At 42.6% G+C, this 25,033-nt stretch overlaps 1 protein-coding gene across 5 annotated transcripts in view; it reads right to left on the bottom strand.

Annotated features, from left to right (window-relative positions):
* Positions 1 to 25,033, bottom strand: part of PCLO (piccolo presynaptic cytomatrix protein) — a 522,605-nt gene that overhangs the window by 185,940 nt on the left and 311,632 nt on the right. For all 5 annotated transcript variants that reach the window (XM_042859416.2, XM_042859418.2, XM_042859417.2 and 2 more), the window contains exons 7-8: positions 11,921 to 14,126; positions 4,131 to 4,267 (exon numbers count right to left, since the gene is read on the bottom strand). In XM_042859416.2, coding sequence (XP_042715350.2) covers positions 4,131 to 4,267; positions 11,921 to 14,126 — 2,343 coding nt within the window. The remainder of the gene's footprint in view (positions 1 to 4,130; positions 4,268 to 11,920; positions 14,127 to 25,033) is intronic.

Raw genomic sequence — 25,033 nt, 5'->3', positions numbered from 1 at the left:
CTTTTGCCATCATCGGGTAAGCAGCCCAGATTTCTGTACTGGGAAACACTAGCTGTTATGATCCTAAGCTGCACTGTGATTTCATTATATTTAAGAATGTTAAGTAACACCAGGAATGTTGCTGTGGAAACTGATGTACTGTAATATTACTAGAATAGTATCAGATTAATCCACTGTGCCGTACCATAACAAATCCATGGCAACTGAGGACTTTTAGGTTGACACTAGGCTGCACAAAATTCCTGCTCCAAAAGCATCCAAGCCGTGCTAAAGGTCACTCAGACACGAAGCAGGACACTTACAGTCTTTTAGTATGGTAGGTGGGATTGTAAAATATTTGCATTTTTTTTAAGACAGAAAGAAGAGAATGAGAATTTGTACTGGATGAGTGAAGCCAGACGTTTCTCGCTCATCGACTTGGGTATGAGCAGGCTACCACAGCTTCTGCAAACATCCATATTGCTAGTTTGAGATCAGCGAGATATCTTTAAAGGGCCTGATTTTCAGAGGGTGGTTGCTCAGCTCTTTATTAAAATCAGACTTTTAAAAATGTCACAAGTTAGGAACCTGAAGTCACTAGCCGTTTTTTGAAAATCTTGGCCCGAATTTAAATTGATAAAAGAGAGAAATTGCAACCAAATATAACCAAAGCAAAGAAATAATCTACCTAGCACTTATTGTAAAAAAGAGAGTTCCACAAACATTCACACCAATTTAAAACTGAATTCTCTTCAGCTGTGTTTGCACTTTTCTTCCTTTTTTCTTCCCATGAATATTTGTCCAATGAGATTTTACTTGTGTGAATGCTTGCAGAAGGCATCTGGGATGGAAGACCTCTGAGAAACACTTCATGTGCTACAGGATGCAGAGTTGTAGAGGCAACAGGTGATCCCCTTCTGCATCAGTATTGAAACAATGTCCCAGCAGGGGATAATGGGTAAAGGAGTTTGAAACAGAAGGAGGAGCTCTCTCCACACACCAGCCTAGAGAGAAAGAGATCCAAGGGTGATGGAACCAGAGGCCGGGGTGGTGGTGGTGGTGGGGGGAAGATTAGTGTCCATGCAATACAACTATTGTGGGGGCTATGCCCCCAAGTAAACTTGCACATGCCCAGGGTGGGCAGCGCCGCGCCGCTGGAGCCCGCCCCCCCCGCCGAGCGCCGCTGGAACCCCCCCCCCCAGCACCGAGCCCCGCGCCGCCCAACGGAGCCCGCCCCCGCCGGAACCCCCCCCCAGCGCCCTGCCTGCGCCGCCCCCCCGCCGAGCGCCGCGCTGCCGGAGCCCGCCCCCCCCCGCCGAGCGCCGCCAGAACCCCCCCAATCCCCGAGCACCGAGCCCCGCGCCGCCCCCCCCGGAGCCTGCCCCCGCCGGAACCCCCCCCAGCGCCATGCCCGCGCCGCCACCCCCGCCGAGTGCCGCGCTGCCGGAGCCCGCCCCCCCCAGCCAAGCGCCGCCGGAAACCCCCCCCACCCCGAGCGCCGAGCCCCGCGCCGCCCCCCTGGAGCCCGCCCCCGCCGGAACCCCCCCCCAGCGCCGCGCCCGCGCCGCCCCCACTCCGAGCGCCGCGCTGCTGCCGCCCCAAGCATGTGCTTGGGTGCCTGGTGCCTGGAGCCGGCCCTGACTCCAAGATTCCTTTCCGCAGTACTCCTTCCTAGGTACTCATTTTCCTTTTTGTATGTATGAAAGTGATTGTTCCTTCCTAAGTGGGCTACTTTGCATTTGTCCTTATTGAATTTCATCCTATTTACTCCAGACCATTTCTCCAGGTTGTCCAGATCATTTTGAATTTTAATCCTATCCTCCAAAGCACTTGCAACCCCTCCCAGCTCGGTATCGCCCGCAAACTTTAAAAGTGTACTTTCTATGCCATTATCTAAATCATTGATGAAGATATTGAACATAACTGGATCCAGGACGATCCCTGCAGAATCTGACTTGATAATTATCCTTCCTTTAATCCCTGGTTAAGGGACAGCATGCCGATGAAGGTGCCTTGTAGAGCTGGTTGGAATTTTGTGGGGAAGAAGAGATACATAGTTCTACAAAATTTTTTGACAGAAACCAAAATCTCATTTTCATCTAAATTTTTAGCAGAAAATTTCAATTTTCCATTAAAAACTGAAAACACAAATATTTTTGGCCAATTTTTTTTCCTTTTCCTTTTTTTTTTTTTAAAGGCATTTTCCACCAAAAAATTCCAAAATAAAGTTTTGACAATTTTTGGACCAGCTCGAGTATCTTGTTTCTTACATGAGATGAAAAACCAAGGATAAGATTATGGAGGGGATGGTATGATAAGATTGCTTACAATGGGATATGGCCTATCCACAACTCCTATTAGCTAATATCTCCAATGACTGGAGGTGGGACAATAGATGGGAGGACTTGCAGTTATTTCAGATAATTCTTTCCCAGGTGTCTGGCTGGTGGTTCCCACCCACCTGCTCAGGGTCTAACTGATCACCATATTTGGGATTGGGACAGAATTTTACCCCAGGGCAGATTGGCAGAGACCCTGGGTTTTTTTCATCCTCCTCAGCAGTGTAGGGAGTGGATCACTTGCTGGTTTGAACTAGAGCAAACAGTGGATTCTCTGTATTTAAAGTCTTTTAAATCAAGATTTGAAGACTTCAGTAACTCAGCCATAGGTTATGAGTCTTATTACAGGAGTGAGTGGGTGAGATTCTGTGGCCTGTGATGTGCAGGAGGTCAGATTAGATGATCATGATGGTCCCTTCTGGCTCTAGTCTTTATGAGACCTGGCCATTGTTGCGATTAACAACCCTATGGGACTATTGAAAAATATAAATATTATAGGATTTTAAACATTGATCATATCTTCCACCTTTGCCTATGAAGGAGAGTCCAATATAATGTTAACTCTTGTCCTGGACAGAAACAATTCTACAAATGTGTGCGTGTGACAGAGGGAATCTAAGTTGACATTGGGATGCTGCAATGGTCAAACTCAGTCACATATATTCCAAAATAACCCATGTTTCTTATAGGAGGTAGGTATATATATTGGTCAATGCTATTTACAGATCTGGAACCTCTAAAATCCCAATTGTCCTGCAGCAGATCTGGCCTGCAGGGTGAATTCTACTGAATAACACTGATGTCCTATAAAAAAGACCCTTTCTTCCAGCAGGACAGGTGAAATTTTAAGGCTTCAGCAAAATGTAGTCTGGACTGGGCAAACTCTAGGCTGGAGAATAGGCAAAAGAGAAAAACATATATAGTGTCCTTTATTTATATGAAGTGATTGAAATAATACCTAAATTTACTCATGAAGAGCCATTCTGCCATCAAACTGCACCTAAAACTCTCACTGACCTAGACAGAAGTTCTGTAGGTGGGAGGATAGCAGAATATGCCCTTTATCTAAGGAATTAACAGTGGTAAATTAACTAATGTGTTAGTTTATATGTAGTTTGTTTGTGTGTAATTCTGCCTTCATTTGCACCCATGTCATACCACTGGAGCCAGGACAGAATCTGAATAAGTGTGTATGATAGTCAAAGTAGCAAGTGAAACATATAGGGATCTACTGATGACATGTTTAAACCTCATGATGCTAATGGGATATATGAAGGTGAACTAGACCCCAAAGTGAGCAAGTTTAAAACACTTTGATCAATGTGTTTTTTTTATATCTCAGTATAATGAACAGCCCAAATTCTTACTTGTTACCTGAGTGCAATCCCATTGATTTGTTCAGTGTTTCATCATTGAGCTACAGGGATTACACCCATGTAACATAACAGAATTCAGTTCCATTCATAACAACATCTCAAAGTAAATCCAGCCCTGTTCCTAAGAACATTAAAAAGCAGAGTCTTAAATCAGGTTGGGTTAAAGTCAATAATGTAAAATTGGACTAGGCTGAATCATTCTGTGTGGGTGTATCCACTGCCTATGTAATTCCAGGTGAGCAGGTTAATTCTACCCAAAAACTGTTTAAGGACAAAAGTAATCCTAAAGACTAGGGATCATAAATAATTCTGATGGCCTCCTAAGTTGCTTAAAATGTAGCTGGATTTTGATAAATCTGGTGGTCCACATGTTACAGGATAGTATGGTTTAACAAGCTTTCTACAGAACATCCACAAAACTATAGACACATCTTACTTGATCTTGATGTTGACTTGGTGGTCTGGAGTGGGATAACTTCTCTTGCAGTTTTCTGTCAAAGCCATGTCCATTCTCCAGACGAGACTCCCTGGGCTTGTCAAACCAATCTGTCTCTTCACGGCGGAGGTGATAGGCTTTGAAAACCAAGGACATGTCAAATGTTCTGACTCAGAGCGGAGAGAAGGGCAACAGTTTGGCGCACACAGCAAACATGCACAGTGATTATTAATTGGCCATGCAGCTCAAGCAAACTTACAGGCAAAGCTGAAGACAGACTAACTCAAGTAAAATTAAGTAGTAAGTGGCAGAGGAGACAAGAATGAGATCCCATTTATGTTAGAACTGACTATGGATATTTAATATCAAGAAAAAACCAAACAAGTATTGAGTGCCATAACCACTTTCCTCTGTCTGGGTGCTTAGAAATACACTGCAGATTTCACACATTTCTGAGGGTTTGTCGACACTTGAAATGCTACAGTGGCACAACTGCGCTGTTGCAGCTGCCTCACTGTAGTGCTTCAGTGTAGACACTACCTTCGCCGACAGGAGGGGTTCTCCCATTGGAGTAGATAATCCACCTCCCTGCGGTAGCTAGGTCTCTATTTAGTGCTGTCTACACAGGGATTTTTCACACCCCTGACCAACATAGTTAAATCAATCTAATTTTCTAATGTATACCAGGCCTGAGATGTTGCTGAACTTTTATGAATCAATAGTTATAGCAGTGACTCCTTAAAAGCCTCTGCGTCAAAGGACATCTGTATGTTCAAGTTTCTTCAGAGAGCCACTGCAAACTGTTCTATGAAAATGGAGTCTGCTTAACTAAATCATTGTTCATCCCAAAACACAGACTGACGAAGAAGAAAAGTTCACTTTATAACATGGTGCAGAAATGCTACAGGAATTCTCATTTTAAATCTCATTCACTGGGTCTTGCTGTACATCTTCGTTTATGCATTATGAACGTTTCTTGTACACAGATTGCCAATCAGTCTTTGTAGTGTGCAAGGAAAGCAGGATGGAACCCTGATTCTCCTCCCATTTAAACCAGTTTTAGACTGGTGTAAACCCATTAGGCAAGAATCTCAGCCAGAGTAAATGACCATTGCTTCACTGAAGTCAAATGAACTATGATAATTGATTTGGCCAGTTCCTTCTGATTTGCACCAGTGAGAGATCAGGAGCTATAAGTTAAATACTATTTTTATTATATAACATACAGATTTTCTTCTGCATGCACACATGTCAATATAAAACAAGATAAACTGTAGCTAATTAGAATCCCATGGAACAGTTGAATTTCATGTTAGAATAATCATTATACATTTAGCATTGGACAAAGACATTATTATTTTAGAAAAATCACCAGGAAATTACAAAACTAAAATAAGGTCAGCTGTTGCTATAGTAACAAGAGTAAATGCAGTTGTTCAATGCCACAAAAGGAAATTAAAAATGCAAAACATTAAATGTACTTTTTTTCTATTTCTAATTCTTTAGTAAATATGACTTGAATGGCTTACAGAAGTTTGAAAAAAAAAATCATTGCAACATTTTAGTATAACAGAAAGTTATAAATGTATGTTATTTCCCAAACACAAAAGGGAAAGGCTAGCTATATATAAATGGATCTTTTAAGGCACATTATATATGAGGTTAAAAACAATATAAACACATGCTGAAATACTTTTGTCATTAAAAGTAGGACAAATGTAATTTGGGACAAATATTAAGAGGTCAATTTTTATCCTGTATGTGCACAGATCTCTATTGTTAAACTGTTTGACAACATTATTTATCCAATAGACTAGCATGGATACAATAAAATGAGATATCAAATGTTGATGTTTGTCCAGATAGTGATTAATTGCTTCTAATGAGCCATTATCATCTATTATGTAAATATTCCATAGTTTGCAGATTTGCTGCAAATGACTGATTGACTGCATTTATCAGGCTGCTCCATAACTCAGCTCATAATGAAACTCCTGATCAAATTTTCTGCTTAAAAACCAAAGGTCTTGTTCTGATCCAAGATACTAATTCTGAATACCACAATCTGTTTCATCATCTAATCAGGAGAAACCCTGAAACAGAGACTCTCTCACACAGTTAAAATAATCTTTGCTGGCCTTCTCCCTTCAGAAAGCTAGCGTGCTTGTGGAATCCCATATGAAGGCTTATGGATCAAGCTGTGTTTCAATCAAAGCTGTCATGAATTCTATGATTTTTTTCAAGTTTAAAGGAAACGATTGTGAACTTTTTGTTTGATTATTTGGGTATTTTGCATGCAGTTGGGTGGGTTGATTGGAGTTGGGAATTTCACTGAGAATCTTGAGAGCAGCCATTTTAAACCCTCGGCTGCATAAGAACTTATGGCCCTGATCCTGCAACAGAGAGCACGCAGACTGACTACTGCACCTGTACAGAGTCCCATTGAAGTCAATGGGGCCCTATGCTGGTAAAGCAGTCCCCCTCTCACACTGTTAAGTGCATGATCAGGCTTTATGTAAGAGTGACCTCAATAAAACCAACACGGCATCAAAAAAATATTAGATCACTTAACGGTTAGTAACTGCTTTAATTTCTCCAGTTTCTTCCTCTCCTGGGATATTTTTTGTTAGTGGCTTGAAAAAATAAAAAAAAATTGAGATTCATGGTGGTCTTATAAAGAACAGCAATGGCAGCATGGAGGTGTCTACAGAGACAAGGCGTTTTATGGCCGGTGTGTAACAAAGCATGTCAGCATGTGTCCACCTATGCAAACCCAGAACCTTCAGGACCACAAGCCTCCTGTATTTGCAGCCACTAAGCAGAAGTTCTTTATCCTCAATGGGGAAAATCAGTAGGGGGAGACAAGACCATATGCTCTAAACCAGTGAGGCATGGTAAAGATCAGTGTTCATCTCAGACTTTTGGAATTTCCTCATATCTGAGTGGTACGTTTTCCAAATTTACCATAGGATTAATACTAATAGCCTCATATTAAAGGGGGGAAAATCTCGCTGAGAAGGGAACCATTAGGATTTAAATTCTCAGAGGTAACCAATAGGAACTACTCATGTTAATCAAATTAAACAAAGTTTGCAGGATTGGAGCCTTAAAATTTTCATACATATTTAATAATCTATGGGATATAATCAATGTCTGGCAGCTTTGGGCCAAAGAAGATAAAATCTAAGGTTTTTATGGAGGTCAGGGCAATGATTTTATGTTTTATGGAGGTCAGGACATAACATTTCTTGGCTACTCATTGTAAATGAACTTGACCTGATCAAAACATTTGCAATTGTACTACAAATTAGGAAACTTCCATGAGCTCTTTAGCAAGAACACAATTGCTCTATGACACAAGTATATATAGATGGTCTGTATAGATGTAACATAGTTCATGGCTGACAAAGCAGCGTAGGAATTATTCAAAATTTAAAAAAATGATAAAGAAGGGAGTTTTCAACATTATGGCATATGTGAGAGGAAATAATTGGATAATTTTAGCTAATTTAGGGCCAAGATTTGAAAAAAAAAGTTTAACATTAGACTTCTAAATTCATAGCTAGGCACCTAAAGAAATAACCTGATTTTTGAAAGTGTTAAGCACCCACTGATTTCAATGCCCGCAGTTGGGTGCTTTGCACTTTTGAAAACTATTATACTTATTTAGGTGTCTAAGGATGAAGTTGGAGTCCCACCTTATGTACCCAATTTAAAAAAAGATATATTGACCTTGTGGTTTATGATTTGCTACAGTGTGTAAAAATAGCATGACTTTAAAATATATTTGCGTATATTACTCATACAAATGGTCTGGGCTCAGAAATTGCATTTCTACTCCTGTCTGCTATTTGCTATTGCATAGGCATTCCCTAAGACTAACAGAAACTCAAACAGACCTCTCTCTTTTTAGGGAGCAAAGATATTTTAAAATCAGTATTCCATATTACTTGTACTGAAAAATTGCCTCTAACAGAAGAAATGGCAGCTTTCTTTGGCTAAAAAAAAAGAAAAAAAAAGTCATTTTTGCAACTCTGATTAGGACTGACTGGACTAATTGAAATCACATCCATGCAAAGAGACAGATTTTAAAAAAATACAAAGTGTGAGCTCTTTTATATTGGAACTGGTTTCCCTCAGAAGATATGTTGCAATACTCCAAAGTAACTGTCCAAAACACCACACTCTGGGCTTGTTTAGATGAAGAGTTTGGTTATGTCTACACTACACAATCCTGGGCAAAATAGGTAGGTAGACCTTTATTTTAGGTGTAGGCAAGGGTTAAGTGTGCAGCAACCTAGGTTTAAATCTACAGTGCATTAACTTGCTACACATTAGCTGGCAGTGTGGACTCTGCTACCGCACACTAAAAGTTCCCGCCTACACATTGACCTGCTTTCATTTCAAAGTGGAGTAGATTAAAGAGCACTAGCAAACTTTTAGTGAGTGACAGAAGGGTCCACATGGACAGTTAATGTGCAGCACTCTTGTTGCATTGTTAATTTACAGCAGAGCTTGCTACGCAATACGCAATAACTCTTCTCTGACAACCCTTCTGACTGCACCATAGAGTGTGCTTGTATGAGGCTTTAGTCATTCCTATACAACATTGCATCACTGTTCAAAGGAACGAGTCTCTTTTCCCTCTTTACTTTATGTCCAAGTTGTATGGATTTCCCCACGTCCACCAAGTTATTTGGTTCTGGTTGGTACCCCATACATCCCATTCATATTTGCACCTAATATCACACACAGACTTACTCCTATATTTTCCACATCCAATCAGAGCATCTACCCATTCCTTCACTAGCTTCCTCACAAGTCCCATATAAAGTTCATGCTTCACCACCATTGTGGCCCTCAAACAACTCTGTCATTACCAGCATCTCTGTCCTCACCTCCTCCTATTATTCTTCATGGTGCCTAGACCATATCCATGCCTAGACCCTCCTCAATGCCCTATGTGTCCTTCTCCCCTTCTCTTCTTTATGCATTCTCTCCTCGGTGTCCCTTACATTCAGAACTCCCATCTCCTCCTCTCACACAAGCTTCAAACACATTTCTTCCACAGAGACGACAATCCACCAAAGAGAAGAGCTTTGCCACTGACTTTGAGGGGTGTGGGATTGGGTTGGTCCATTTGCTTTGGAACTCCTTCAAGCCAGGTGCAACACCAAGCACTCAAAAATAAAATAATCATTAATACTCCTGCGTGTGAATGTGCTCCCTTACTGTGCAGGAATAATACATAAGCTGCACAGGAAGTCTGATGGCTACATATGATTCCAGAGGGCACCAAATCCAGGAGTGTCAAGCACTAGTAAGCCAAAAAGTGTCTTCAATAAAAGGAATGGTAGAGAGCCACCTGTTTAACAAGATTTATTTGTTGATTGCCTCCAGAGAGGGGGTACCAGATCTTGGATGTGAAAAGCCAGGGCACCTGTCATGGGGGAGAATATGGTTGTACAGGGGATGGGTTTGGTGAGCCATGGGAGGGTGAAAATTAAATAGAATCCCACTACTTCCTTTCCTCTGCCAGGACATTGCTCCTGTTCCTTCCTACCCACTTTTGACTCTCTGGACCAAGAAGGCTGGGTCAAGGACTTGAGTGACAGGGCTCACTGGACAGGTTTAGGAACAGGAGAAGAGGAGAAGCTGGGTGTCATCATGTTGCAGGCTGGTTGAGGGGTGGTCCTGCTGGTGCACATGCACTTGAGCCAGCAGGCTTTCTATTTAATAATAATTTCTCCAGTTCCATTGACTGACAGCTCCTAGTGCTGGCCAATCTGCAAGGCTTTATGAGAAATGGGACAAAACAAAGTTATTTGTAAAAATGAAGCGGCCATTGGGATAAGCTCAGAAAAAAGGGGCAGCAATTGTTTCCAGGGACATGTGGTCAGCCTAATAATGAACAAGTTGTGAACTGAGTTAGAATAGGTCTAAAAAATATATCATATTCAGAACCAGATGAAAACCATCCCTTACATCATAAGTATTTGTCACAAATAAATAATGTAACTGTAGAGCAGTATTATAAACAACTGTGGTTTTATACATGATCTGTTTATGTACTACATAATAATAGAGGGAAGGCCAACTTTTTATATGGATTTGGGGCCCAATCCCACTCTCTTTAGCTCCTATGCAACTTCAATTAACTTCAATGGAAGGTGCTGACGTTCCATACAGCCTTTATGCAGAGCTCATCCTGTGATGGGCTGAGTGCCTTCAATTCCCATCTTCCTTCATTGGGAATTGAGGGCACTCAGCACAGTAGAGAGATACTCAGCACCGTGCAGAATCAGGCCCTTAATTATGAAAAGCCTACTTGCCCTGAAATAAAAGCTTCAGGGTCAGACCGCAAAATGCACAGAAACTTATAGAAAAATGACTTGCGGCTTCTCAGTCTACAATAGTGTGAGATCAAATACAGGGAAAGCAAATGTTATTCATCATCTAAACCAAGATTTCCCCTTTGAATTCAAAATGATACAGCTTATGAACAAAGGGAAGCAATGCTTTTTCAAAATCATAAATTTGGGTTATGTATAAGTACAGGAAGCAACCATGCCTACTTCACAATCATGCAAATTATTATTTTGCGGTAATTATTGTCACTTACAAACAATATAGTGCATGCAAAATTTTGGGTTTTTTTTATTGTGCAGTAAATATACACAAGAAAAGTTAACGGAGCACATACAATGAAAAGCAGATGATAACTTAAACATGTGCGTTTCATTCTCTTTCAGAGCGACTATGATTTTTAAACAGTTTTAAAATGTATTAAATTTGACTAGAGTCAAACCAAGTGGATGTATAATTTGCAGTTATTTAGTACTTAACACCAGCTTAACATTCTGCTGTATTTATTTAAATGAAACACTTTTTAATTACACCATTTATAATACATCAGAGGGGTTCCTTCTCATGAACCTAAGTGAGATAAGCTCTTGTGCTTATCTGGCAGAAGTACTGTATAAGGTCCACATAAGACCAGTTAAGCTGGTTAATCCACCAATGGAAGTGAAATATTTTAAGCAAGTTTATTGATGAATGAGGTTACCTTGTGCCATCTAAACAATAAATTTTCTTACATCATCACAATTCTGAATGCACAGAAGTCCACATGACAAGATATATTTTAACAGACCAGATATAGAATGTTCATTTGCTATCACAGTAAACTCTCTACGGTTCTAATATACAGTACCGACTTTTAGCTCACAATACTATTGCTCGTAAGGTGTAATTATAATTCTGTGTGCCTCAGGAAGTTGAGTTACTGATTCTTGAAGCCCAAAATGAAACTTTATGCATCCAGTTTTTCTTACAAGATTCAACTGTTTTTAAAACTTTGGGGGCCAGGTCAGCAATTTTTCAAGAGAAACTGTGTAAAAAAACCTCCAACAACCAAATTTCAAAGTATGAAGCCCCATGTAAGGACAGAAGAGAAGAGTAAATAGGGCACACTTTATATACATATTATTCTATTTATATAATGCAGTTAGAAAAATAGACACCGACAAATAAAAAGGAAAATGCACAAGCAAACCAAAAGGAAACCAAAACAACAACAAATGACTTGAGCGTACTATTGTATCGAAGCACCATCCAGAATCTGCTTTTAGAGTAAAACAAAAACAAAATTAGAAAAGAGAGATACACAAAAGATGCACAAAGGAACAAAAAGAAGAACAAGTCCTTGTAGGATGATAAAAATCAGACACATGCATAGAAATGAGGATTTGTGTTGTGAGAGTAACATAGCAGTCTGAGGCCTAGTTTACCTTCACTGTCTGACATGGCATGCTGGAAGTCATCCATGATGAAGGCTATATCCCGGTCATACCCGCGAGTCCGTGATTCTTCCCTCATATGTTGCTGGACCTCAGGTAGTGAATGGCTTGATCCAAACTGCTCCCGGGTATCTGCAGATATTGGTGGCAAGGGTCCAGCTGCAGCTCTTGCCATTCCCATTGGCTGACCAACAGGACTTAAAGGGCTCTCTTCCTCTGAGTTCTGTGCTACTATTGGGATTCTTCCCCTGCTTTGGCTAATAGGTAGACTTGTAGGTTTAGTTCTTCCAGAGGGAGCTGCATGACTAAAAGAAATATCTAATGGTTCAGACTCCTGAGCTTTCAGTCTTAAAGAAGAGCTAGAGGAATCTCTTTTTAATGATAAATCAAGTCCATAGACTGAAGAGGGTCTAGATGAGGGCCTGGATCTACTGCCACTACTATAGGACTTGTCAACTTCATCTTGTAATGTGGATCTCATTGTTGGACCTAGTGTGGTCCCAAGGCTGGCTCCAAGGGATGATGTCAGTGTTGGCCCCATAAATTTCTGTTGGTCCGTGATATTTTTTCGGAGGCCAAAAGTGATGTCATCCTGAAGAAGCCTTGCCCTGGAGGCGATGCCCCCAAGTGATGAAGTACTAGAAGTCATATAGCTTGAATAATCAGGCTCAAGGTCTCGACTTTCCTGGATAGGTGAAAACTTTGACAGTTTGGGGTCTATCAAAGCCTTCTTGTGCTTTGACTGCTTTTGGTAGAGGAGGGCTGCTGGGAGCTGCTTGGCCGCTTGTTTCTCAAGTGTGAGCCTGCTGATGCTGTATTTCTCAGATTTGGGGAAATGCCTGTAGCTGGTATCTGCATGGTAATACTGAGAAAGGCCAGCAAGGTGATCGAGACTTTCTGCACCCCTGCGGAACTCCTGCTTGATCTGATGTTTCAGAAGTTTTAGCTCATAAGGATCTTCCATTGGATCTTCATCTGCTTTCACGTAAGTATGCAATCTAGAAGAAGTTTGCAGTGGTGCTAGGAAGTCCGTCACTTCCTGTGCTCGCCGGGCTTCGGTGGTTCGAAGAAGCCGATCGGTTTTTGTCAGCTCCTTCTCGTGGAGGCTAAAAGCAGAGCTCAGTGCTGCCGTTCCCTTTGTAAGCTCTCCTATATCATCCAGCAGCACATAGTTTCGTGGTGTGTGATGATGGTCTATGTCTGCATAGAATGAATCTGCAGATATGCTTGATATGGGGCTGCTCGCCATGCTGCTTCTCTCATCCAGCCCTATCCTTAAATCCAAGGTATTGTATTTGCTGCCAAGATGGGAAACCGCATAAGTACTATCAGTGGAAACAGGTGCTATCATGAGAGGCTGATTACGAATCACATCATAGTTTGATGTTATCTTAGGCTCCAAATATAATGCAGTTTGCCTTGGCTTTTGCTGTATCACCATCATTTGTGATGGGAGTTGATATGATGACTGTTGGGTTGGTGGAGGCTGAGCTTGGGGAGTAAAGGACATGGTTGCCACAGGCTGGAAGGCTGACTGGGTTTGATAGGGTGAAACCTGTTGATGATATAAAGTCTGCTGCTGTTGGTAATGTGACTGTTGTGTATACTGAGTTGGTGCTTGGGTAGGGAGAGCAGGAGAAGAATATTGATATTGTGTATAAGGGCTTGTAGGGGGAGCAAACTGAGTTTCTGGCTGGGTCTGCGGTGGCATGAATTGATCAAATTCTGTCTGTGGTGCAGTTCGTGGTCTTTCCAAGCCATGCTGGGCTTCCATTCTAGTAGGCCTGGTATTATTAACTTCACTGTCTGACATGTAATCACGTTCTTCTGCTACTCCTTGGAGATAGGCACGCTCTCTCTTTTCTCTTTCCTTTAACAAGGCTTCTTTCCGCCTATTGATGCCCATTTCCAAGTACCGCAGTTTGGCATCTATTTCTTTTTCTTCCTCATCTAGCTCTGCTTGCTTCTTCCTAAGCTTGGCTGACTCTCGTTCGACCAGATCCAATTCCCTGTCTATATCCTGGAGAATTTTAGCTCTGGCCATGGTGTTGGTTCTACAGATCCTTCTGCGTGAAACTGACCCCACAGTAGTGAATGCTGACTGTGTCCCTGTGGTAGCATCTTCTGGAGGTGGGTTGGGTAGAGTCCTCTTTACTTTCTTCTGGGTGCCCGATGTTATACCTGAAGAACCTTTAGCCTATAATAAAAGAAACAAAACTGAGTCACTATTCTGGAAACTTAAATTCTAATACACTGCAGGCTGGTAAGAACACTTTTTAGCATTGTTTCAGATCTTAAACATATGCTATACCTGCTGTAGAGGAGTTTGTGACATCTGAAAATAGGCAACAGAAAAAGACATGCAAGGGTGCATTCAGAGCCTGTTTAGATAAGTCATCTAACTAAAAACAGGGCAGGCATCAAAGAATTGCCACTGATGTTTTACACGGCATACCGGCCTAAGACTTTTTCTTTATTAGTTTAAGGTTCAGAATTGTTCTGTCAGTTCTACTGCAGTTCCACTGAGTTTTTGATTTGCCATTTTATTCTTATACTCTGACACACAGTGAGTACCTGTATACACACATATATATAAACACACTCCCTCCATACAATATTCTCATGACAACTCTGGGCCAGCTCCTGAGCACATGCTAAGCATCCACAACTCATACTGAAAGTCAGCGGCTGAAGCAGCTCTTTATGGTGCCAACACGCCCCATTGTGAGGTGGAGAACTGGAGAAGCTGTGACTGACCCTCTGGAGAGTGGATGATAGTCTGACCCCATCACTACTGACTGCCTTATCCCCACTGCCATGAGGGAGCCCCTGCAGGCCAGAGCTCTGTTCTGCACAAGAGGTGAGCAACCCCTGCTTGGCTCCCCTCAAATGTGACTGTCCTTGCAGAGGGATATTAATTCCAAAACTAGGGAACTCTCCATGACATTAGTTGCAGTGGCAGGACGTGATACCAAGAGAGGTCACAGAAGGACCTATATCAGGGATCAGCAACCTTCAGAAGCCGTGTGCCGAGTCTTCATTTATTCACTCTAATTTAAGGTTTCGCGTGCAGTAATATATTTTAATGTTTTTAGAAGGTGTCTTTCTATAAGTCTATAATATAGAACTAAACTATTGTTGTATATAAAGTAAATAAGGTTTTTAAAATGTTTAAGAAGCTTCTTTTAAAATTAAATTGAAATGCAGCGCCCCCCCCAGACTGGTGGCCAGGACCCGGGCAGTGTGAGTGCCACTGAAAATCAGCTTGCGTGCCGCCTTTGGCACGTGTGCCATAGGTTGCCTACCCCTGACCTATATAAATACAAGTCATGAACTTTAGGTAATTTTTTCAAAAGCTCCCAAGTCACATTCAAGGGAAACAGGCAGTTTTGCAAATAGGACTATTAAGTTACATTGATGCACTGGAAATTTTACTCTGTCTCCCTCTGCTCCGCATAAGCTTTGCCTTAGTAAAGACCAGAACTCGTTTCCTTAAGTATACATGTAGAACAATCACTTCTGTCCCCATAGAAATGGAGTCACTGTGATGGTAGAACATGGAAGCTATTTAACAGCTTATGTAAACACTAAAAAGCAGATTAAGACAAGAACTGAAGAATTTTATATGCCAACTAGATACCTGCTTCTACCTCTGTATGTTCAACAGAAGGGTAGCACTCTAGCAATTGTTGTCAATTTAAAATGTTACTTTTTGCTGAAGTAAATGTTACTTCAATCAGATAAGAAGTCAACAAGATTAATTTTAATTACCGTAGGAGATATTATTTCCAAGCTGCGTGTTGTCAACTAATAGTTGAAAAAAATTGAAAAAAAGAAGTACTAACAGCCTTCTTTGCCGGCCCCCTGTTAACCTTAACCTTATCAAGTCAAAATAATCAACCCAATGTCATTTGTCATGGGTCTTTAAGCAAATTTTCACCACGTTCTGAAGGGCCATTTAAAGCTCTTTTCTTCCTCATAATCTAAATTCCATCAACTTTTGCATGCTTTGCATTTCAATAAATGTAATTTCATTTTAGTTTCAACTTCCTGTGGCCATTTCCCAAACCCATATTGTGCCAACAAATCAAAGAAGCTAATTTTTTCTCACTCAGTGCACAGTTATAATCAAAGATAAATTAATCATCTACAGTAGGTCTAGTTGGCTGTTAATTTATATTGTAAATTCAGCCTCTAGCCATGATTCTCCCACCCCCTCCCAATCTGAAATAGCAATCACAGAAGGTGACTGATATTGGGGAAGAGCCATTAACTGCAAACTCATTAAAGGTATACAATACTTTGAAGAATGATTATGCTGCAATGATGGCAATGCCAGTGGGGAAACCTGTACATCAGTTTATACCACATTTTATTAACAAAATGTGTCTTGTTTTCATTTAAAACACTGAAAAGTCAAAATGGATAGATTGCTCATGAGGAAAAAGGACAAATTAAGGGCCTGATCCTATGAGGTACAGAGTACTTCTGTCAAGGCTGAATCCCAACTCTGTCACACCCAATGCAGAAGTGGGACCCACAAGGATTTTAAAAATTAATATTTGCCACTCCACGCTTGTATTAAACTCCCAAGGTTACAGCTTTTCTCTGACCTTGGCTTGGTAAATGCTGCCACCACCCAAATGCAAAAAAATAACAAAAACCCTTTGAACCCAGGAAGGAGCACTTGGGAATTCCTCCCTGTGGGGTACCCTCAAGGCCTTTCACACACACACACACACACCCCTCCAGGGAAGAGCTGAGAAAGAAAACAAAGGAAATTAGCTGGGGCTACCAGCTAATGAAACAACAAGCACAAACCTCTTAAGACACCAAAAATCCAATCCTGTTCTTAAAAAAGGTAAATTTTATTAAAAACAAAAAGGAAGAAAATACATCTGGAACTTAGGCTTTTGCTAGATTTTAAAAGAGCAATTCCAAAAATAAAGCACCCAAAAGAGCTTCTTGGGGGTTACAAGCTTAAAGGTTACAAGCAAACAAAAGCATCTGGGGTTAGCACAGAGGAGTCCACTAGCCAATAAGAAATAAAAGAAATAACCCTAATCACATTTAGCTAAACATTCTTATCTTCTTACCCATTTGGAGTTCAGATAAGTAGTTCTAGGCATGATCTGATGATTTATGACTGTACCTGGCTTAAATTGCTTATAGCATGGCTGCTCTATCTCCAGCCCAGAGAACAGACAGAGGGAAAGTTTCTTTCCCAATTTTAAAAAGTTCTATCTTCCATTGGCTCTTTTGGTCAGGTGCCCACTTTCTTTTTTTTCTTTACCTGGGGCAGTGGTTCTGAAAGCCGGTCCGCCGCTTGTTCAGGGAAAGCCCCTGGCGGGCTGGGCTGGTTTGTTTACCTGCCGCGTCCGCAGGTTCAGCCAATCGTGGCTCCCATTGGCCACGGTTCACCGCTCCAAGCCAATGGGGGCTGTGGGAAGGATGGCCAGCACATCCCTCGGCCCGCGCCACTTCCCGCAGCCCCCATTGGCCTGGGGGACTTTTTAACCCTTTTCAGGTAAAGCAAGTAAAGAACAGCTACCAAGAGGGATTTTACAGCTAACTGGCTGGCTGGGTGTCCATCAAAGGGAGCTATCCCCCACTTTATTTATCACAACTTCTAAAGAAACATCTATACTGCACACATCTTATGAAGGTGTATAGCCCCAAAACCATGAGTCTAAGTAACAGTGTAGATGGTAAGGCATGGCTTAGACGAATAAAGACATGCCTGAAACCTATTGCATGTACGCATGTATGTACCCACAATGTTCTCGACTTTGCCCCCCTCCCACCAGAGCCTTTCACTGACACATGTAGCTACACGCTGCAGTGTGACCACAGCTTCCTTTTCTCTGCAGCATGTAGCTACATGCCACTGTCACTAATGTTCAGTAAAGATGTATGCTTAGAAGAACTGAGCACCTTCAATTCCTATTTGTGTAGTACAGGCCTATAAAAATATTGCTCAGGCATGCAGGAGTGAAATCAGGAAGGCCAAATCACACTTGGAGTTGCAGTTAGCAAGAAATGTTAAGAGTAACAAGAAGGATTTCTTCAGGTATGTTAGCAATAAGAAGAAAGTCAAGGAAAGTGTGGGCCCCTTACTGAATAAGGAAGGCACCCCAGTGACAGACTATGTGGAAAAAGCTAATGTACTTAATGCTTTTTTGGCCTCTGTTTTTGCCAAGGTCAGCTCCCTAACTACTGCACTGAGCAGCGCAGCATGGGGAGGAGGCGACCAGCCCTCTGTGGAGAAAGAAGTGGTTCAGGACTATTTAGAAAAACTGGATGAGCACAAGTCCATGGGGCCAGATGCACTGCACCCGAGGTTGCTAAAGGAGTTGGCGGATGTGATTACAGAGCCATTGGCCATTATCTTTGAAAACTCATGGTCCCAGATGACTGGAAAAAGGCTAATGTAGTGCCCATCTTTAAAAAAGGGAAGAAGGAGGATCCGGGGAACTACGGGCCAGTCAGCCTTACCTCAGTCCCTGGAAAAATCATGGAGCAGGTCCTCAAGGAATCAATTCTGAAGCACTTAGAGGAGAGGAAAGTGATCAGGAACAGTCAGCAGTGGACATGTTATTCCATGACTTTAGCAAAGCTTTTGATACGGTCTCCCACAGTATTCTTGCCAGCAAGTTAAAGAAGTATGGGCTGGATGAATGGACTACAAGGTGGATAGAAAGCTGGCTAGATCATCAGGCTCAACGGGTAATGATCAGTGGCTCCATGTCTAGTTGGCAGCCAGTATCAAGCGGAGTGCTCCAAGGGTCGGTCCTGGGGCCGGTTTTGTTCAATATCTTCATTAATGATCTGGAGGATGGCATGGACTACACTGTCAGCAAGTTTGCAGATGACACTAAACTGGGAGGAGTGGTAGGTACGCTGGAGGGTAGGGATAGGATACAGAGGGACCTAGACAAATTAGAGGATTGGGCCAAAAGAAGTCTGATGAGGTTCAACAAGGACAAGTGCAGAGTCCTGCACTTAGGATGGAAGAATCCCATGCACTGTTACAGACTAGGGACCGAATGGCTAGGTAGCAGTTCTGCAGAAAAGGACCTAGGGGTTACAAGTATCGGAGGAGTAGCCGTGTTAGTCTGGATCTGTAAAAAGCGACAAAGAGTCCTGTGGCACCTTATAGACCAGGGGTCGGCAACCTACGGCACACGTGCCAAACACGGCACGCGAGCTGATTCTGAGTGGCACGCTGCTGCCCACTGAGAGGAGGAGGGGCCGGAAAGCACCACGCTGTGGGAAGAAGGGGGAGGGGGAAGCTTGGCTGCCGCAGGATCAAGCTTCTGCCTCCTGCCCCCGCAGGGGACAGCGGTGGGGGGAGGGTCCCGGCCCCCGGCCCCACTCAGCCCCCCCGCCCACCGCTCTCCCCTGCGGGGGCAGGACGCAGAAGCTTGGTCCTGCGGCAGCCACGCTCCCCCCCCTCCCGTTTCTTCTCACAACGTGGTGCATTCCGGCCCCTCCTCCTCCCAGAGGAGCAGAGCCGAGCGCAGCGTGCTGGCTGCTCCGTAGAGGAGGCAGAGAGAGGTAGGGACGGAGCCTGGGGGAAGGGGGTGGAACAGGTCATATCCCTCCCAGCCCCCTGCCATGAGCCGCTCAGGGCAGGGGGCTGGGAGCACCCCCACGAGCCGAGCACCCCCACGAGCCGAGCATCCCAGCCTTCTGCCCTGCACCTCCCCACCCCAACACACACCCATCCCTCTGCCCTGCACCCCTACAGCCCCATCCCTCTGCCCTGCACCTCCACACCCCCCAGCCTTCTGCCCTGAACCCCCCCACACCCCAGCCCTCTGCCCTGAACCCCCCAGCCCCCACCCAGCGGGCTGAGCAGGCTGGCGGCGTAAGATCAGCATTTTAATTTAATTTTAAATGAAGCTTCTTAAACATTTTGAAAACCTTGTTTACTTTACATACAACAATAGTTTAGTTATATAATATACACTTAGAGAGAGACCCCTTCTAAAAAAAATGTTAAAATGTATTACCAGCACGTGAAACCTTAAATTAAAGTGAATAAATGAAGACTCGGCACACCACTTCTGAAAGGTTGCCTACCCCTGTTATAGACTAACAGACGTATTGGAGCATAAGCTTTCATGGGTGAATACCCACTCTGTCAGACGCATGTAACTAGGGGTTACAATGGACGAGAAGCTGGATATGAGTCAACAGTGTGCCCTTGTTGCCAAGAAGGCTAACGGCATTTTGGGCTGTATAAGTAGGAGCATTGCCAGAAGATCGAGGGACGTGATCGTTTCCCTCTATTCGGCATTGGTGAGGCCTGTTCAGTGGTACCAGGTGACAGAACAAGAAGTAATGGTCTCAATTTGCAGTGGGGGAGCTTTAGGTTGGATATTAGGAAAAGCTTTTTCACTAGGAGGGTGGAATGGGTTATCTAGGGAGGTGGTGGAGTCTCCTTCCTTAGAGATTTTTAAGGTCAGGCTTGACAAAGCCCTGGCTGGGATGATTTAGTTGGGGTTTGGTCCTGCTTTGAGCAGGGGGTTGGACTAGATGACCTCCTGAGGTCCCTTCCAACCCTGATATTCTATGATTCTATTTGATGTTCTCAGCACCTCATGGGATGGGACCCCAACTACAAAGTACTATTCAGTCTCATGTCTCAGTATGTGTGAGTTAATCTTTTTTATTTGTAGCTCTACATATTATTTCCTAGATGTACAGGGCAGGCACAGTGAGCTTGTTCAGTTTACATTTGGATGGGGCGAGGGGGGTAGGGGGAGGGAAGAGATATTTTGCTGCATTGTAGTGCTGCAATATTCAAAACACCTGCTGGTTTTTCTAGTTCTTTATTTTGGATAACATCATCATCAATGATGTTAGCAACATTATACGGAGTTCTGGTAATGGTGCTGGTAGTTTCTAGCTATGGTCAGAGAAATTCAAAGACAGTGAGTGGTTGTATAACACAAAATGGTGACAAATATTTTTTGTATTTTTTTTAATTTGTGCATAACCAAGGAAACAGACATACACAACCCAGAAGCTGTTCCGACCCAAACTTCAATCTTGGTATCATAGAACCATAGATACAGACATAGAACCAATTAGAAACAGAAAGGACCTATTAGAGTATCTATAGTGCACCTCACTGCCAAGGCAGTATTGTTCCCTATAGTACCTGATCTAGAGCTGTGTCCAGTCTAGTTTTAACATGTCCTGGGGGAAGGGGCTTTCACTACCTCTCTTGGAAGTCTGTTCCACAGACAGGAATCACTGGGGTGCAGGGATTTCTATGGCTAAAGGTTATGTTGGAGACAAGTTAGATGATCATAGTGGTCCCTTCTGGCCTTAAAATTTATGAAGTTGTTCTTTATATTTTGCCTAATTTTCCATGTTCTTAATTTCATCCTCTCACTCCTTTGTTCCACCCTAAATAATGCATTTTGACCTAAGGTCCAAACTGTAGTATTTAAACACCGGTCCAAGCAGAGGATAGTTTAGGCCTACATAAGACCCCAGGAAGGGACTGTCTCTCAAGGAGTAGTAATAGTTTGCTCTGTTTCTTGTTTCAGCATCATAACCTGAAGAATTCACCACTTTTGCTATAGTCCTTTGTGGATTGGAGTCAAATTCAAGGTGTGCCTTGAAAATAATGATTAATTCAATGGCCTGGGCCCAGGATATCTAAAAGAACCTAAAGCTCGGGGATGAAGAACAAGATGGACAATTGTGGCACAATGGAACTTTCTACAATAAAGATAAAGCCTGTCTGTGTGGGAGAAACTAACCCCACTGCCTTCCATGCTAAATGCAGAGTGCGTTTCTTTGATTTCCCTTCTCTAATATAAATACAGAGCAATATGTACATAACCCCCCAAAACAAACAAACAAAAACAAACCTACCAAAATCAAACTCTGCACTGAACACACAATTCTCCCCCTGGGGAGAGGATGAGAGAACAAACGTGACAGATGTTAGTCATGTTGTTGCTTAGTATTCTACTGGAAAGTGCTCAGATACTACAGTGATGAGAGCAGTATAAGAACCTGAACAGAACAGAACAGAACAGAATAGAATAGATCGTGTTGGTCAGCAAATAGAGTAATAGAATTTAAGGCCAGTAGGACCACCAAATCATCTAGTCTGATCTCTTGTACATCATGGGACACCAACATCACCCAGCACCCGCAGACTAAAACCCAATAATCAATCTTAGACCAAAGTAAATGAGACCCACAGGAGACTAGACTATTATGTGTCATACGCATAGAACAAGAGGGACCAATGTGCCTCTGTTTGAGGCCCCTGCAATAGAAGAGAAATGATTAGGTGAGATATACCCAGATAATCCTCACAAGTCATCGCACCCACACGCTGCAGAGGAAGGCAAAAAAAAAAATCCCCAAGGTCACTGCAAATCTAATCCAGGAAAAAATTCCTTCCCGACCCCACCGATTGCCATCAGTTAAACCCTGAGCATGTGAGCAAGAACCAGCCAGCCAAACACCCAAAAAAGGGAATGTTCAGCACCAACTCAGAGCCCTGGCCCACCCTGCCCAATGTCCCATCTCCAGCTGTGGCCATCCCTGATGCTTCAGAGGAAGAAGAAGATTAAAGAAAAAACCCTTGCAGAATACATTGGGGGAAAATACCTTTCTGACCCCTGCAGGTTGCCAGATAAAATCCTGAAGCATCAGCTTTAGGACCATAAGACATAAACCAGAAATGAGCCCGATGGCTGTTGAGCCCTGCCCTCTGCCATCACAACCAACCCCGTCATACAAATAAATTATTGTCATTAGCATTTTTATTATTACTTTTATTGGTGTCATAATTAACAATTGTCCATTTATTCCCTATATATCACTGTATCACTATTACATTTATTGTCCTCCCTTTTTAGCGTATATACAACCCTGCATTTTTGCTCTCATTTCTTATTTTGTTGGTCCCTTCTGTTCTACCCTTGATGTTCCCTTCATCTCATTCTTCCACTCCCCTCCCCATGCCCAACCCCTTGCATGGAAAGCTTCCCACATCTTGATTTGCCAAATCACCAATCCTCTCTTTCAAGTTTCCACCAAAAGCTCATTTTTTCAGTCCACAATAAGAGAAATTAATCAAGCAATTACAAAAAAACAAAAAACCCAAACAAATCTTCAAGTTACTCTTTCCTTGAATTTCCCAAATAATAAACAAACAAATAATGATAAACAATCCTAGGAAGCAGTGACTCTGAAAAGAGACTTGGGGATTATGGGTTTCAGAGTAACAGCCGTGTTAGTCTGTATCCGCAAAAAGAAGAACAGGAGTACTTGTGGCACCTTAGAGACTAACAAATTTATTAGAGCATAAGCTTTCGTGGACTACAGCCCAATTTTGGGGATTATGGTGGATAATTGGATGAACATGAGCTCCCAATGCAATGCTGTGGCTAGAAGAGTTAACATGATCTTTAGATGCATAAACAGGGGAATCTTGAGTAGGAATAGTGAAGTCATATTACCTCTGTATTTGGCACTGGTGCAGCCACTGCTGGAATACTGTAATTGTTTCTGGTGTCCACAATTTAAGAAGGATTTTGCTCAATTGCAGATGGTTCAGAGAAGAGCCACAAGAATGATTAAAGGGTAGGAAAACATGCCTTACAGTGAAAGACTCAAGGTGTTCAATTCATTTATCTTAACGAAGCGAAGATTAGCGGATGACTTGATCGCAGTCTATAAGTGTCTATATGGGGAACAAATATTTGCTCTTCAGTCAAGTAGGGAATCTATTATCCACGGGCTGGAACTTGCAACTAGACAAGTTCCAAATGGAAATGAGGCATACTTTTTGACAGTAAGGATGATTTGACCATTGGAACAATTTACTAGCAGTTTTTAAAACTTAGCCTGGACATTTTTCTGAAAGATCTGCTCTAATTCAAAGAAGAATTGTTTCAGGGAAGTTCTATGGCCTGTGTTATACAGGAGATGCTGAAGAGATGCTTACAAGTGGTCCCTTCTGACCTTGGCATCTATGAATTTATACAGCATTTACTCAAACAGCTAATTTATAAATATTAATTATGCCTCATAACAGCCCTGTGAGTTACTATAAGATTGGATACTTTAAGACTGGAACTCTACCTGAAGGATATACTCTAGGTGCAAGAATCAGTGAATACAATTCTATGGTGTGACACAGGGACACCTTAATGCCATCTGGCATACAGGTTACAAAGGGATCCCTTAGCTCTGGTACCTACATACTAGTTTGCCGAAGGGTATCATGTAAAGTCTTTACTGAAAGCTTGTGTCACACTGATCATCAATCAATGAAAAAGGTATGGATGGATAACATGTAAGGGGTTATGTACAGATAATATGAAATGAGTTATGTATAGATACTGAAAATTATGCTCTTAAGGTCTGTGAGTTGGGGCTGGTCACCTGAAGATGAAAAACAGCTTTCTTCCAGGCAGGAGACACTTATCGACACCTGTCTGGTTATATGTAGATTGAGCACTATACTTCACAATGAACACCTATTTACAGTCTAAGCACAATACTAATCAAGTGATTGCAAAGCCTCCAGGGAAGATTCTAGAAAGGAAAAAACAAGCAGTGGGGGAGTTTCCCTGTTTACAAGTGAAGACAATGGGTCACTGGAATTATATGTGGGATACAGAGGTGTAACGGGGTCGGCACCCATCTCTCACGCGCGCCCCCTCTGGTTGGGTATGTCTGTGGTCTTTAAACCAGTCCCAGGCCTGCCATCGGGTTGTACTACCAGGTCTCCTCCCTGGAGGCAATGGTTTTGCCCTCTTAGTTTGTTTTGCCCCAGTATTCAGCTGAGCCTTCTGACAGTTCAGTCCCTTTCTGGGGGGTTTACTGATGTCCAATTGTAGGCCCTTCCCCTGTGGCCTATGAGGAGTGGAGAGGACCCGGGCCCACCCACTACTTTGGGCCCCAGCCTTCACCGATGCCTTACCCTTAGCTCAGGGCTCGTCTAAGCTCAGGCCCAGGAGCTTTTCCTTGCTCCCTTGGTGCCTACTAGCACTGGGCTGTCCACTGTTCTGCCATACCCTCAACCAGCTTCAACATCCATGCTCCTCCAGCTCTAATAAG

The sequence above is a fragment of the Chrysemys picta genome, chromosome 1 (assembly GCF_011386835.1).
Source record: "Chrysemys picta bellii isolate R12L10 chromosome 1, ASM1138683v2, whole genome shotgun sequence".
Classification (NCBI taxonomy): Eukaryota; Metazoa; Chordata; order Testudines; family Emydidae; genus Chrysemys; species Chrysemys picta.
Note: the sequence above shows the minus strand (reverse complement) of the source record. Positions and strands in the feature narration are given on the sequence as shown.